We start from the raw sequence: 16,650 nt of genomic DNA, 5'->3' as shown, positions 1-16,650 counted from the left end.
GTAGCAACTCGAACTGCCTACGCAACTCCTCCCTGCGGGTCGGTGGCACAAACTTCTCCAAGAAGAGAACGGAGAACTCGTGCCATGAAAGTGGTGCAACACCGACTGTCCTGCTCCGCTCATAGGTCTCCCACCATCTGAAGGCAGCCCCCATCAGCTGAAAAGTAGTAAATGAGACTCCACTAGTCTCCAGAATACCCGCCGTGCAGAGAATCCGCTGGCACCTATCCAAGAAGTCCCGAGCATCCTCTGAATCAGCCCCACTGAATGATGGAGGCTTGAGCCTCCCAAATCTCTCTAGTCTCTTCTGCTCCTCATCACTCATAACGGGACCCATCTGGGCCTGAGCAACTGCAATCGACTGGGCTAGTAGCACCCACGGTGTCTGAAGTCCCTACAACACTTGCTCTAGAGTATGGTCGGCGGGAGTCTGAGCACCTCCCCTGGCCTAAGAAGTGGCTGGTGCGGCCTAAACTGAAACCGTCTGAGCAAGGCTAGTACAAACAGTCAATATCTGGGCCAGAGACTCCTGAAGGCTTGGAATCACAATGGGCACACCTAGTGCCTGAGCTAGTCCCACGCTCAACCACATCTGGAATCTGCTCCTGAGATGGAATAACGGGTAGGTCTGCATGTGCTGTTATAGCTGCTATACGAGCTACACCTCGGCCTCTACCGTGGCCTCGGCCTCTCGTGGCCCAAGCTGGTGGTACTGGTGGCCGTCTACTTGATCCGATAGCACGTGTCCTCACCATCTGTGAGATAATAGAATAATAGAAGGTTAGTTCCCGGAATCAACAAATTCGCACGACAAGAATACAAGAATGTAAAGTTTTCCTAAGGTCTCAGTAGCCTCTCGAAGATAAGTACAGATGTCTCCATACCGATCCGTAAGACTCTACTAAACCTGCTCATGACTCATGAGACCTATGTAACCTAGGCTCTGATACCAACTTGTCACGACCCAAATCTCACATGTCGTGAAGGCACCTATCGCAATACTAGGCAAGCCAACAATCACAATAAAATCACGCATCTTTAAATTTGGAAACACATAGTAATATAAGTTCAAGAAAAAACTTCTCATAAATACTGATAAGAAAATACCACGACTCAATAAAATATCATCCAAAATCCGGGTGTCATCTATACAATAATATGTTCTGACTACTGAAACACTGTCTAGGAAGGTAGAATGGTATAAGTAAAACTAAAAGATAAATGAGGAGAGTCAAGGTCTGCGGACACCAAGGAAGCTACCTCGATAGTCTTCGAACTGAATAAGCTCCAACACTAGCAACCTCTATACCCGAAAGTACATGTATCTGCACACAAAGTGCAGAGTATAGTATGAGTACAACCCACCAAATGTACTCAATAAGTAACAAGACAACCCTTGAGCTGAAAGCAGTGATGAGCTCAACCAATACAGTCCAAATACAGAATTTAGCGGAACAGAAATGACAAGAAATATGGCAATAATATCTCAAAAAATCTCATAATATGTTGGTACACAGTACAGGAATGTAGACATGCTTCCAGGTTTAACAGTTAAGCTCAACACAGATAAAATATGCCAAGTATGACTGACATGAGGAATATTACATCTCTATATCTACATGTTAATGTGCATGTCACATGAGATGCAGCACAGTGAAAATCTCACGTACTCACACTTTCATTGTACTCAATATGACTGTCTCAATTCTCGCTCATCACACTCAGTCACTCAGCAATGTACAGTACCTGTGCTCACTGTTATATGTTAGACTTCGGAGGGGAGGATCCTGCCCAAGCGCTAATAAAACCTGCTGCACCGTGCAGCCTCATCCCATCATGAATCAATAAATACATGCTGCGGCGTGCAGCCCAATTCCATCATGAGTCAATAGTACCCGCTATGGAGTGCGACCCGATCCCACCAATATCACTCATAAATAGGCCATCGGCCTCACTCAGTCATCAATCTCTCCAGTATCTCGGGCTCACAACACCCATGCCAAGCAGCCCAAATCAATGATACATGATGTGACAATAAATAATAATAGAGACTGAGATATGATATGCATTGATGGATGCGACTAATTACATAACTGCAAATTAAGCAAATAACTCAACAGCAAAAAAGAACGATCGTTGTGGGTCCCAATAGTACCATCACATAGCCTAAACATGATTTCTAACATAAATCACAGCTCGAATTCTCTAACACATAGAGTACAGTAATAATATTCAGATAAGATGACAACACAGTTCCACGGAATTGACTGAGTCACAATTTCTACGGTGTACGCCCACACGCCCGTTACCTAACATGTGCGTCACCTCCACAATGATCATACAACACGTAATTTAGGGATTTATACCCTCATAACCAAGTTTAAAAGTGTTACTTACCTTAAATCGAGCAAATCTCTACTCCAATAAGCCCTTGCCTTGTGAATCAGCCTCTGAACGCTTCGAATATTTCCACAAACAACTCGATACAATCAACTCAAGCTATAGGAATCAATTCCATATGAAAAAGCTAAGTTCTCGGACAAAAGTCAAAAAGATAACTCAAAAAGTCAACCCCGGTCCCACGTCTCGGAATCCCATAAAACTTAAAAAATCCAAAGACTCATTCAACCACGAATCCAACCATACCAAAATTATCAAATTCCGACATCAAATCGTCACTCAAATCCATAAATTTTACTCTCTAATCCCTAGTCCAAAATTCCCAAAATTTCACCTTAAAAACACACAAACTAGGTGAAATTCAATGGGTATTCAATATTAATGAATAAAATAATCAAAAGTGACTTGCCTCTTGAAATCTAATGAAATCCCCTTCAAACATCGCCTCCAATCGAGCTTCTAAAGTCCAAAAATCATAAAATCTCGGAAACCCTTCGAAATATATTCTGCTAGTGCTTTCGCACCTGCTCTCAACTTGACCGCACCTGCGATCCCGCAGTAGCTACCATTCTTCCACTTCTATGGTTTCCCTGAAGACTTCCTGCCCCTGCCTGCGAATAAGGCTCCGCATTTGTGGAGCCGCACCAACGACATCCTATCTACTTCTGCGGAGACTGCTGCCACACGCCTTCATCTCACCTGCACTTCTCTTCCTGCGATCTCGCACATGCGGCCAAAAACCTTGCACTTGCGCTGCCTCACAGCCCCAGCTGAACCCGCTCCTACGATGCCTCCTTCGCTTATGCAATCGCACACCTGCAACCAAATTCTTCGCAGATGCAATCGCACCAGACCTGGTGCACTTCAACAATCCCTCAAGTCCAAACTTCGATCCATTAACCATCTGAAATCCATCCGAGGCCCCCCGGGAGCTCAACCAAATATACCGACAAGTCCTAAAACACGATACGAACTTAGTCGAGGCGTCAAATCACTTTAAACAACATCAAAAATATGAAACGCATCCCAATTCAAGCCTAATGAAACTAATGAATTTTTAACTTCTACAATCGATGCCGAAACCTATCAAATCAACTCCGCTAACCTTACATTTTGCACACAAGTTATAATTGACAAAACAGATCTATTCCAACATCTGGAACCAAAATCTGAGCCCGATAACCACGAAGTCATCTCTCAGTCAAACTTCTCAACTCTCCAAACTTCTAATTTTTCAACTTTCGTCATTTCAAGCCAAAATCACCTACGGACCTCCAAGTCAATAATCGGACACACTCCTAAATCCAAAATACCATACAGAGCTATTGGAACCATCAAAACTCCATTCCGAAGCCATTAACACACAAGTCAATATCCGGTCAACTCTTTCAACTTAGACTTCCAACCTTGGGACTAAATGTCCCAATTCATTCTGAAATATCCCCGGAACCAAACCAACTACTCTGACAAGTCACATAACAATAATTGAACATAGAATAAGCAGTAAATGGGGGAACACGGCGATAACACTCAAAACGACCGACCAGGTCGTTACAATTTTTGATATATGAAGCATTTTGGTAATACACAATTGTAATGTAAATACGGGTTCACCCAAGAGGTGCGTCTGTTATATGTCTTTCTGATATATAGAGGATCGATAAAGTAATAGTGCATGAATACATAATTTTATTATGTATATATATCACATGCGACACTATTTCTTACTACACGCGCGAGACCTTGTTTTTGTTGACTTAATTGAGGACATTGTGATTACGGAAAATCATATTTTGATAATAATACATAGATCGCCATAGTCTGGTGTTCAAGATTGAGTTGGCATTGGTCAATTAAAGTTTATGGAGTTGGTTTTGAAAAGGTAGCCACAAATATTTTCTTTTGTCACTCTGAAAAAAGAAAAAAAAACTCTTTTTAAGAAAATTAAATTTTCTTCTTTTTTTTTGTTTTAAATTTTTTTGTGTGCTAATTTAGCACAAGTGGGAGAATGTACGAAAATAGACTTATATTATTAAATATTTTATTTATATTTTGATCCGAGTTTGATGATAATCCATAAACAATGGGAAGGCACATCAAAATTTTATTAATTGGAGCTAGGTCCCCCCCTTTAGTCCGTATATAAATACACAATCAGGGTTATTTTATAACATTTGTTGTGTGTCTTTCATCAATTCGTGATATGGTTTAAAAAGGTATCCATGCATTCTTGCCAATTTAAATTATATTGTGTCCTAATATCATGTTTGATCTTGGGTTATATTGTATTACTAGTATTCTTACGTGATGGTCACTGCTCAGACAAAATTATTCCATCCCAACTCGGATGTTGTTTGGGATAGCTTGTTGGTCCTTAATCAGGCTCACATTTTTACCTTCAGCAGATGTACAACTGAAATGTGTGAAAACAATTGGAGTATTTTACAACAGTATTGTGGTTTTTTCTTTTCTAAATGTAAGGAAACGGAATTTAAATATATGGTTTCTAATCAGTAAGCGTTGTGTCACGACCCCAAATCCACTAGTCGTGATGACACCTAACCCAACCCGCTAGGTAAGCTAACTAATAACCATCCAATTTCAATAATATTAATAAGACAATTGAACAAAAGGAATTATCTGAATCTTATATATTTTTTCCAAGAACATATAATACAAATCATGAGCTTCTAAGAATAGAGTTTACAAAGCGGAAATGAAACAAATACATAGTTTGTTTGAATAGTACATAAACAGAGTTTTACAGATCTAAAGCTACCACGAACAAGAGGTAGCTACAGCCGGGATGCAGGTACATATTCAATCCAGCTCCCATCGAACACAGCAAAATCAGCAGCCAACATCTGCACGCAAGGTGGAGAAGTGTAGTATGAGTACAACCGACCCCATATACTCCATAAGTAACAAACCTAACCTTAGGTTGAAGGTAGTTACGAGCTAACAGAAAGGTCGGGTCCAACATCAATATTTTCCAACAGTTTAGAACATCATAGTACAATAACAAAAGAAGAATCTCAGAAATAAAAGGCTCAGTTCGTACACAGTTCCAGAAAAAAAAATAGGCATTTCTTTTCAAGTATCTCAGTGAAAATCCAAATCTTTTACCGAAAAGCCAATATACGAGTAAGTTTGAAAACTATGATTTTTTCCAAAACTCCTTTCAACAAATAGTAAGATGTTTCATTTTTCAGATAGCATGAGGAAGGTACTTCTCTATGCCTACATGTCAAGATACAAGTAAAATCATAAATGTCCCCAAAACTGGGTAACAGAAGGAAATGCACCTCTATGCATGTATCTCAAGTATGCATGTCAAATGCAATGCATCTCGATGATGAGCTCATGAACTCACACTCTCAGAGTACTCAATCTCATTGTCTCGCATTCTTTCTCACTATGATCAGCACACTCAAATACTTAGCGTTGTACCATACCCGCTGTGGCGTACAGCCCGATCCCTATTTATAGTCGACTGCGCTCACTGAGGGTGTGCAGACTCCGGAGGGGCTCCTTTCATCCCAAGTGCTATAATCTGCACGGACAACTCACGTGCTGCACGGACAACTCACGGGCTGCATGAAAAACTCACGTGCCATAATATCAATATCTTGAATCGCACGGACAACTCACGTGCTATAGTGACAACATTCCTCACAAACAGGCCCCCGACCTCACTCAGTCATCAATCTTTCCAGTCTCACTCACAGGCTCACAATGTCATGAAACCAGCCCGACAACAATGATATGATGTATCGATAAATAACTGAGACTGAGATATGATATGAATGCATGAATATGACTGAGTACGAAATATCAATAAAATCAGTGAGATGACAGTAAGAAACACCACTATGGGTCCAAACAATATCAGCAAAATGCCTAAACATGATATCTAGCATGATTAACGGCTTAACTACTTTATCACATGATGAAAACACGGATATAAACAAAGTACCACTATACAGTGTCATGAAAACAACAGAGTCCCAATTCACATGGTGCAAGCTCACACGCCCGTCACCTAGCATGTGCATCACCTCAATACCAATCCCATAACACGTATTTCGGGATTTCATACCCTCAGCACTAAGATTAGAAGAGTTACTTACCTCGAACAAGCCAATTCCAATACTGAGCAAGCCAAGCGATGCTCAAAAATGCCATCTCGTGCGTTCCGACCTCCGAACGGCCCGAAACTAACCAAAAACAACTCAAATACATCAAACAATGCTAAAGGAACCAATCCCGATCGAAAAGATCAAATCTTGAATCAAAAGTACAAATCGGCCAAAAGCCCAACCGGGCTCGCACCTCGAAACCCAATATAATTTATAAAATTCGATAACCCATTCAATTATGAGTCCAACCACACTAGTTTCACTCAATTCCGACTCCAATTCGATGTTCAAAACTCAAAAATTCATATAATGAAACTTTAGGCCAAAACCCCCAATTTTCTCTTTAAAATTCATCAACCAAAAGCTTGAATCGAAGATAAATTCATGATATAAAATCAAAAATGAGTAGGGAACACTTACCCCAATTCATATGGTGAAAATTGCTTCAAGAATCGCCTCAATCCGAGCTCCATAGCTCCAAAAATGCAAAAATGGCCGAAACCCTCGAAATAGAGTACTTTATAATCACTGAGCGAATTAATGAATCGCGGTCGCGGAAATACCTTCGCGATCGCGAAGAAGAAAATGCACTGCCCCTGAAAATACACTATGCGATCGCGTAATAATCTATGCGATCGCGAAGCACAAACTGCTCAGTCTCGAAAAGAACATACGCGAACGCAGCCCCAAGCTCGCGAACACGATGAAGAAGCCATGAAGTCCTGCCCAGCTCAGCTCTACAATGCGAACGCGTGCACACCTACGCGAATGCGATGCTCGATCTGCAATAACCTATGCGAACGCGGACCCATATTCGCGAACGCGGTGAAGAAACACCCAGCCTCAATTTTTCTCATTACGCGATCGCATCTCTCAGTTCGTGATCGCGAAGAACACTGTGTGTACCAGACATCAGCAGAACCAGCAGTGAAGAATGAAGGAAAAACAGCCCTAAACCAGTCCGAAACTCACCCAGGCCCCTCAAGGCCACGTCCATACATACCAACAAGTCTCATAACATAACACGGACCTACTCGAGGTCTCAAAACACACATAACAACATCGGAACGACGAATCACTCTCAATTCGGATTCAATGAACTTTGAAACTTCAACGTCCACAACCGATGCCGAAACCTATCAAATCACGTCCGATTGACCTCAAATTTTGTACACAAGTCACATTTGACATTACGGACCTAGTTCTACTTCAGGAATTGAAATCCGACCCCGATATCAAAAAGTCCACTCCCGCTAAAACTTTCCAAAATTCCAACTTTCGCCAGTTCAAGACAAATTCTACTACGGACCTCCAAATCACAATTCGAACGCGCTCCTAAGTCCAAAATCACCCAACGGACCTACCGGAACCATCAAAACTCCGATCCGGGTTCAAATTCACCAAAAGTCAAACTTGATCAACTCTCCCAATTTAAAGCTTCAACAATGAAATCCATTCTTCCAATTTGATTCCGAAATACCTGAAAACCAAAATAGACGATTCCCACAAATCAAAATACATAATACGGAGCTACTCACGCCCGTAAACTGCCAAGCGAAGTGCAAATGCTCAAAACGACGGATTGGGTCGTTACACGTTGTCTATCCATAGTTCTATCTTGAAGATTTTCAATTTTGTGCCAATCCGCGTACTTGAAAATAGCATCAACATTGGAAGTTCAAAGGACATAAAATTGCAAATATCTACAACTCACTTTTCTCCGTAAAAGTAACTCGAACTAAAATCAAACCTATCAACTTCATATTTGTATTTTCTGAGAGTAATATTTGCATTAGCTAGAATTGTCTTCTAAAAGAAACATTATTCCTTTTTTTGTGTGTGACAAGGGATGTTGTGAGTTGTGACTGCTCGTACAAGGTACTCTTCATCAGCAACAATTTTCTTTTTCAAACAATTGACCTACGATCAAATAACTCCCACGAGCTGTTGTAAATCATTATAAGTTAGAGGCAAAGTGTGATGAATTTTGTACTCCCTTTTTTTTCCCCTCTCCACCTTTCTCCAAATTTTATATTTCATTGACATTAGAATTAAACTCACTTATTGCGGGGGAGACTCCTATTAGTATCACTTGATTGTAAGTCTTGATGGTAAATATTAATTGAATTTAGCTTTTATACACTATTAGTTCAAAAGAGTATCTATACTAGTAGCTAATTAATTACCTAAAATAATTAGAATTAACTGAAAATAATAAGTGGAACTAACTATATGATAAAATAAGGCAGGCCGAGAATTGATAAAATTACACAACTAATATAAAGTTAATTAGTGCTGCATTAATGTATATAAATTAAATCCGTATTCTCCTCCTCAATTCAACACTTGTACGTGTTAGTTCAAATAAGCTACAAGAAAATGTCAATGGAAATAAACACCAAGTATCAAAGGCATAAGAGTCATTACAGAAAGTCGAAGACTGAGATAGATGGTCGGACAAGGAAGCTCAAAAGCGGTTTCTATACAAACCAAAAGCCAAAGACTCAGATAGCTAGTAGTAGTAGTATTATTATTCTTCTTCTTTCTTATTTTCCTCATAGTCTTCAGTGATTTCGCCGAGTGGAACCGTTTTAGAAAGAGAAAGTGTTGAAACTCTATGTGAATATTATCCGCTTTATCATCCTCGTCTTCTTCTTCTTTCTTTCTTCTCTACCTTTTGTCTTTTTGCTTCTTTAGCATTCAATTCTTCATTTTCTTATCTTCTCATCAAAAACCTTAGCCTTTTTCTTAAATAACACCACCGACTGGACTATCCTTTCCTCTCTTTGGTTTTATCTGATTATGGTGATCTTGAACAACTCTATAAGTAGCTCCGTAGTACAAGCAAATAGTAAAAGAATAGTTATCATCTTCTGCTTTATAAATTTGAGAAATGGGATTTGAGAGAGCTTTTGTTGAGAGTTCACCTGAGCAAGAAAATAAGCTTTTTGTTGGTGTTTCTTATATGGATTCCTCTAACAAAAACCAAGACCCGTTAGAGAGTAATAATCAGATATCATTTGGAGGTCAGCATCAACATCATCAACAACAGTTTTTTTATAATCATCATCAACAACAGCAGCTTCAAAATAATAATCAGATATCTTTTGGGATGATGCAACAATCATCTTCTGCTATTCCTGGAAGTCTCATGTAATTAAATTCATTTTCCTTGTTTGTCATATCAAATTTAGAGATGCCTCAAAAAATTAAATCCCATGTTATCATTTATTTTTTATTGACTTTTATTTTTCTTGGTTTTGTGGATGAGCAGAAGCAAAGACAGTGCTGGAGCTTATGATTTAGGTGAACTAGATCAAGCACTTTTTCAATATCTTGATGGCCAAGACCCTTCATCAATCCAAGAACAAAGACGTGAGCTTTTGATTTTTTTTTCCTTCTTTTTTTGTCCTTTATTTTTCATGTCTTCTGAGTTCTGATCAATAAAGGGACTTAGCTTTTTGTTTATATTTAATTTTAGGTCTTTTCCGTTGAGATTCTCTCCATGGGGAATAGTTATTTTCCAGTCATGAGAAAAGCATGCTTTCAGATAAATTGAAATCTCTCATAGCACTCCTTTGACCAGATCCTCTCACAGCAAAAACAATTTCCCTTTCTTTTTTTTTTTTTCTTTTTTTTTTCTGATTTCAAGAAAATAAAAGTAGCTTTCAGCCTTTTTCAGTTTCAGCTCATCTTTTTGTTTTCTCACATATACCAAATCTGCTTCTACTGTAAAATGTACGAATTAAATAAAAGATTTTTTTTTTTTAATCTCTGTTCTGAGCTTCTTTTGAGAGACTAAAGTGCATGACCTGTCAGAAATACAGAAACTCTCTTTCTTGAGAAGAAAGGATCTTTGAAATCTTAATTTAATTAAAAAGAATTTTGTCTGTGGTATAATTGCAGAAAATTCAGGGATGAGACCACCAACTCTGAACATATTTCCATCTCAACCCATGCATGTCGAGCCATCAACAACAAATACGGTAAGTTAGATTATATAAATATGGATAAAATATAGGGTATCTATATTCAAGAAACCGTTAAACATTTTTTTTTTATTTTTCTTGCTATTAACAACTTTATATAGGTTTTTTAATTAAGACCTACTGAATTATTTTCCTTGTTATTTCCTGTGTTTGGTAGATGAATACTGGATTAGTTTCTCCAGCAATGAGTGGTTCCAAGAGATCATCTCAGCCGTCCATGGAGTTGTCCAATAATCTCAAAAATAACGATGCTCCTTCTGCTTCTGGTCCTGAACCACCAAAAGCTGCTAAGGTATTTTAATGCAAAATTTCATTTTTGTATATATTTGTTCTTTATAGATACTATAGTATTTCGTTTTTATTTTAATTTCTTCTTAAAGATCTAATGTTTTCCTTCAATGTGGTGACAGCGAGAGGGAAACAGGAAGGGTCCAACTTCAAGTTCAGAGCAAGATGGACCAAAAACACCAGATCCGAAGGTGAGACTTCTGGTTTTATCAATTGAGGAAATTTTATCTGTTTATCTTCCCTTTTACTAATTTACATAGTATTAATTTTGTGGAATTTTAATTTAACTTTCCTTGCAGACATTAAGGAGACTTGCTCAGAATAGAGAGGCAGCAAGGAAAAGTAGGCTTAGGAAAAAGGTACTCCTTATTATTCACTTTTGAGTTATTGTTGTTGTTTCTGTTAAAACATTTTCTTTGGGCATTATTCTGTGGAAAAACTTTGTTTTGATCTACTTAGCTTGCTATTTCGTTACAGGCTTATGTTCAACAGCTAGAGTCAAGTAGAATCAGGCTTACTCAATTAGAGCAAGAGCTACAAAGGGCTAGAGCACAAGTATTATATTTCCCTTCTAACTAACTCATCTTATTTTAGAGATTTACCTACTTTAGTTTTTTTTTATTAAATTTTTTCAAGAAAATAAAAATTCCCTAAAATTTGCATTTTTTAGGGATACTATTTTGGAGGAAACTCTCTTTTAGGAGGAGAAAAAAACCTTCCTGTTAATATGGGCAACATGAGCTCAGGTACATCTGCATTTTTCCCTTTATTGTTTGTTTCTTTTTTTACATTTTGGATTTAACTTATATATTCACTGGCAGTATATTTAACATATAGCAAATAGCTACCTCATTTTTCAGGATACTAATCCCAATTATTAAGGAAATTACCTATAGTTATCTTTTTAGATAATCTGTGTAAAAGTTTGTTTATGTGGAGCTGATTTTGCTTGAATGTAGATGCTGCAGTTTTCGACATGGAGTATGCGAGGTGGCTAGAGGAACACCATCGACTAATGTGCGAGCTTCGAAACGCAGTGCAAGAGCATTTTCCAGAAAACGAGCTTCGAATCTATGTCGACAATTGTGTAACACATTACGACGAGATAATGAACCTCAAGAGTATGCTTGCAAAATCTGATGTCTTTCATCTTGTTTCTGGTATGTGGAAGACTCCAGCTGAACGTTGCTTCATGTGGATGGGAGGGTTTCGGCCATCTGAGCTCCTCAAAGTACGTATACGTAACAAAAACCTAACAGAAAATTACATCACAATCAAGAATGATTAAAGATACATGCATGCAAACCCTAATTTACATATGATAAAATGTTCTTTTTTTATAATCACAATATTCGAACTAACTTGCGTACCCTTTGACTATTTTATATACTCACAAAACAAAATAATTTTTGCACCACCTAAAATATAATTGCAAGTAATATTTGTAAAAAGTAGGATTAAAAATCTAAAAAATATGGACAAGTACTTGATCAACAGGTCAAAATATATTGATAATTCTAGTATTAGCGTATCGGAGTATGAGTTAAATATTAGGATAAATGTACTTTTTAACTCTCTTTTTTCTCATTTTATATTGAGTAGTAAAATTTGTGTTTAAATTTCCAACTGGGTTGACAAAGGTTGGAGAGACATCATGAGATGCCTCACGAGGGATACAAGAAGTTAATTCCATGGGTGGAACTTGTGAGAACATCTCATGATGTTCTGTAATTTCTGTTATGTACGTAATACTATCAATGAATGACGAAGTAAGACATCCCCAAGCTTTCCCTTTTAGGATCACGTTAGGTATTATTCCATACTCAACCATAAAGCCATGTCTGTTACCACCTTTCTTCTGGTTTTCTTCCCATTATATTTCTCCCTTATATCTAGTTGAATATTATGTGTATGCGTGTTTATACACATAATGTTCACTTCTTGTTATCGAGCTCTTATTTAAGTGATCTATAGTGTAATTCTTTTTTTTATATCGTGGGTATAACTAAAATCCTTATTTTTTTAAAATACACACAAGAAAAACCTATATGTGATAATTTCTCGATATCTTATACTATACGTGTAATAGTGGGGTCGAGGAGTGATGAATCTTGCACGGTTATCAGATACCCTATCTCTATCTTTGTCTCTATATTTCATTGACACAAAGAAACAGTCATGCTTTCTTCTAGATCTATCAACCTTTAGTTCGGGGTAAGAAGAAACAAAAGACCTTTTGGTAATTATATTGTGAACTACAACAACCTCCACGTCTGTTTTTTTTAATCAAGATCGTACTTTCTGATTATTGTTAATAGTATTTTGGAAGTTTATATTTGGATAAGCTAATGATCTTAGTTTGGTTTCATTTTTTTTTTGTTGGAATGATTAGATTATCCTGAGTCAGATTGAGCCATTAACAGAACAACAACTTATGGGGATTTGTGGGTTACAACAATCAACACAAGAAGCAGAGGATGCACTCTCTCAAGGGCTTGAAGCTCTTAATCACTCTCTCTCAGACACCATTGCCTCTGATGCATTGTCTTGCCCTCAGAACATGGCCAATTACATGGGCCAAATGGCTCTTGCCATGAACAAACTTTCCACTCTTGAAGGTTTTGTTCGACAGGTACGTGAAGTTATAAAGCCTCTCCGGTAAAATGAAGAGTTTAAAGTTAAATTATTTTTAATTGTAAAAATGTGTCCTTCTTTTTGGAACGCACGAATAAAAAAAGTGTATCATCTAAATTGAAACAAAGGGAGGAATAAATAATTTTTATACCATCAATACATAACAGTTAATTTTTAAAAATTTAAGTGATCTTAAGGAATACAAAGGAATACACTACCTTTTCCCACAACAGTATTATAACAAAGAGATAAAGTAGTGCAAGTGATGTTGATGGATAGGTAGGGCCAAAGAGAAGAAGAATCTGCTCCTACTTGAGTTGGAAAACCTACTCCATCTGATGACCTACTACTTTCTCCAGCTGATTTTCTATATCTAATTAAACAAATACGTACATGCCCTAAAATTAATGGCCGTAAACTATAGGGAAACCCTCGGCTACAGAAAGATGTCATTGGTTTTGGTCACACAGATTTTCTAAATATTGCTGTTGATCTCGAGGAAAAAATATGTGGGACCCCTAGTGAGGATATATTATTTCTGTCCCATATGTGTCCTCACACATATACATAGGAAAAGAACGAGAAGTAACAAATTTAATATCATTCTGAATTAATTCTCTAATGTTCGAACATTTCTCATCCATAAAATTGCTTAAGTTAATTACCTTAACCAAAAAAGGGAAAAAGAAATAATATAAAGAGTACATCATCTTCTTTCATTCCAAATTCAAATACAATGGGAAAGGCAATTTACAGACACATTAGTTTTCTTATGGAGGAAAATGGCTTAATGCTGTGAGAACTAGGAGCATATAAGACCTAATAGCATAGAGTATCTTTAATTATCAATTTTGCAAGAAATTTCTCAATCAAAGTCACAAGGAAGAACAGATTTATAGAAAGGACACTACGAAATAGGGGAGTGGCTCAAAAATATCCATATCATATACTCTCTCCGTTTCAATTTATGTGAACCTATTTCATTTTTAATCTGTGCCAAAAAGAATGTCATTTTTCCTTATTTGAAAATAATTTACCTTAATGCAATGATTTATTTCCTTATTTGGAAATAATTTACCTTAATTTACCTTACCTTATATGTGCCTCATTTTACACCACAAATTCAAAAGTCTTCTCTCTTTTATTAAATTTCGTGCCCAGTCAAATGAGTTCACGTAAATTGAAACGGAGGAAGTATAATTTAGGCCCATATAAGTATGATGTCATAATTAGAAACCTTTTGACTTAAACTACATTAAATAGACCATACATTTATATCCACCATGACCCCCTAGTTTCTTAAAAGAATGGGAGAGAAAAGGAAATCCATTATCAACTTCACATAATTACATGAAAGTCATGGAACTTGACTCTCTTAAGTCATTCTTTTACTCAACATAGAAACTTAGGGACTTTACTTTTGAAACTTATAATTCTTGTATTTATAATAAATGTGAAAGATCATTTCTTGGTTCCTTTTCTGTTGTGTTTTCTTTTCTTCTCATGGTTGCTAAATGTTGACAAAACGTTATGATTGTTAATTTTTAGAAAGCCACATTTTCCCCTCATTGTAAATTTGAGAATACATTGTTGTTTTCTAAATTGTACCTTAATTGTTTTTGTTATCCAAAAATAAGACAGCTGACTGTTTGTCTTTCCAAAAGGTTGTTTTCAATAATCTAATTATTTCGACACTACATATAAAAATAATTTATTCTAAATATATAGATTGTATTTCAAATACTCCAACGTAAAACCATTAGTTTCTAATTGAGATGCCACCTACAAGGTAGTATAAGCTGATTTTCTCGTTGAAACTACTAACTTTTTTTTTAATGCATCTTTCCACCATAGATTCTCTTTATAATGCCTTTTCTATGCATTTTATCTGTACAAAATTTGCATTAGAGTGGTCGATATACAATTGCTCACGCCGCCAAGATCCAACTATATATTATTTCCTTTCGTAGTTCCCTCATAGTTGTTCTCTTACCTTTACCAATGTCTAGAAAATTAAAGGAAAGTAACTGAGGGGGTTTTTTTGGGGGGGGGGGGGGGGGGTAACGAAGTCGGATTAAAAAACTAAGTTTTATAAAATCGTAAAGTATGTTCGTAGTCCATTCGACAATCAAATCAATCACTACAAAGTCAGAAGATTATAGGATTGCCACATATTTCTGAACTCCTTGTCAATATTAAACTCTTAATAAAAGAATAAAGTAATCCCTTCAAAAGTCAAACTTATATGCATGACTTCTTACTTATTTTGTTTATTTGATTTCACCTACAATTATGTTGAATAAACTAATTCTTGACAAAATTAAATTAGAAACATTGGAGAATAAATGATTGTTTATTTTTCACTTACAGGCAGATAATTTGAGGCACCAAACAATTCATCGGCTGCATCAATTACTCACAACTCGTCAAGCCGCTAGGTGTTTTCTGGCAATCGCTGAATATTTTCATCGGCTTCGAGCTCTCAGCTCTCTTTGGCTTGCGCGCCCTCGACAAGAATAAGATGAAAAAAAAAGTACTTAATTTTAGTTAGCTAGCTGAGCTTCTATAATCTTTCTTTATCTATTTCCCTTCAATATTTATGTTTTTTATTTTATTTTCTCCCTCCCTACTCTCTCCAGTTAACCTTTACTTTTCATAGAGATGTATAGATAAACAAAAGAAATAACTAGAGTAAATGATAAAAGTAGAAGCTGGAACTCCACTTTCTTTGATCTTGTTATCTTGTTGGATTGAGAAATCTTGGTTAATTTTCAACCTAAGGAAGCAGCCTTCTCTGACTGAGAATTTTAGACTGTGGTAAATAATGAATGATGATTGGGGTTTTGAACATGTACCCACAACATATCTCTTAATGAAAAAAAAAAATTAGTTGAGATACAACATCAACAACAACAACAACCCAATGTATTCCCACAAGTTGAGATACGATCTGTAGATATCTTTTATGTGAAAAATCAACTTGACAAATTAGAACTGATCATAAAAAAAGGATTAAAAGGGCATTCAGTGTACGAAACTCTCGCTATGCATATGGTTTTCAAAAATGTCATACCATATTAAATCTATTATAATTGGTACACCATCTTGCCTTACTAAAAAACATTAAAAATAAAATAAAATTATTGAGTAATATTTGTGGGACCTTCAAGGAGGAAGACATTTGATAAGAGAGACAAAAT

General features: G+C 36.8%; 1 protein-coding gene across 2 annotated transcripts; it reads left to right on the top strand.

Annotated features, from left to right (window-relative positions):
• The first annotated feature begins 8,966 nt into the window (after positions 1-8,966).
• LOC104104883 (bZIP transcription factor TGA10) lies at positions 8,967-16,182 on the top strand. 2 transcript variants are annotated; one of them, XM_009613069.4, is made up of 11 exons: positions 8,967-9,692; positions 9,814-9,914; positions 10,446-10,525; positions 10,686-10,820; positions 10,939-11,007; positions 11,116-11,175; positions 11,294-11,371; positions 11,487-11,562; positions 11,785-12,047; positions 13,209-13,448; positions 15,821-16,182. In XM_009613069.4, exons 1-11 carry the CDS (start codon positions 9,433-9,435, stop codon positions 15,968-15,970), a joined length of 1,512 nt encoding a protein of 503 aa, XP_009611364.1. In that variant the 5' UTR covers positions 8,967-9,432; the 3' UTR covers positions 15,971-16,182. The 2 variants fall into 2 exon arrangements, with proteins under 2 accessions (XP_009611364.1, XP_009611363.1); XM_009613068.4 differs by having other exon boundaries at positions 8,969-9,692; positions 11,776-12,047.
• The last annotated feature ends 468 nt before the right edge of the window (positions 16,183-16,650 follow it).

The sequence above is a fragment of the Nicotiana tomentosiformis genome, chromosome 3, assembly GCF_000390325.3.
Source record: "Nicotiana tomentosiformis chromosome 3, ASM39032v3, whole genome shotgun sequence".
Taxonomy (NCBI): Eukaryota; Viridiplantae; Streptophyta; class Magnoliopsida; order Solanales; family Solanaceae; genus Nicotiana; species Nicotiana tomentosiformis.
The sequence above is the reverse complement of the archived record's forward strand: the minus strand, read 5'-3'. Positions and strand labels throughout refer to the sequence as shown.

What these genes read in the sequence shown, in the direction of transcription:
- LOC104104883 (XM_009613068.4), top strand. Translation starts at nt 9,433, where the DNA reads ATGGGATTTGAGAGAGCTTTTGTTGAGAGTTCACCTGAGCAAGAAAAT. An exon ending in AAAGTAGGCTTAGGAAAAAG is followed by an intron (nt 11,176 to 11,293) that starts GTACTCCTTATT and finishes ATTTCGTTACAG; the next exon opens with GCTTATGTTCAACAGCTAGA. An exon ending in GGCCATCTGAGCTCCTCAAA is followed by an intron (nt 12,048 to 13,208) that starts GTACGTATACGT and finishes TGGAATGATTAG; the next exon opens with ATTATCCTGAGTCAGATTGA.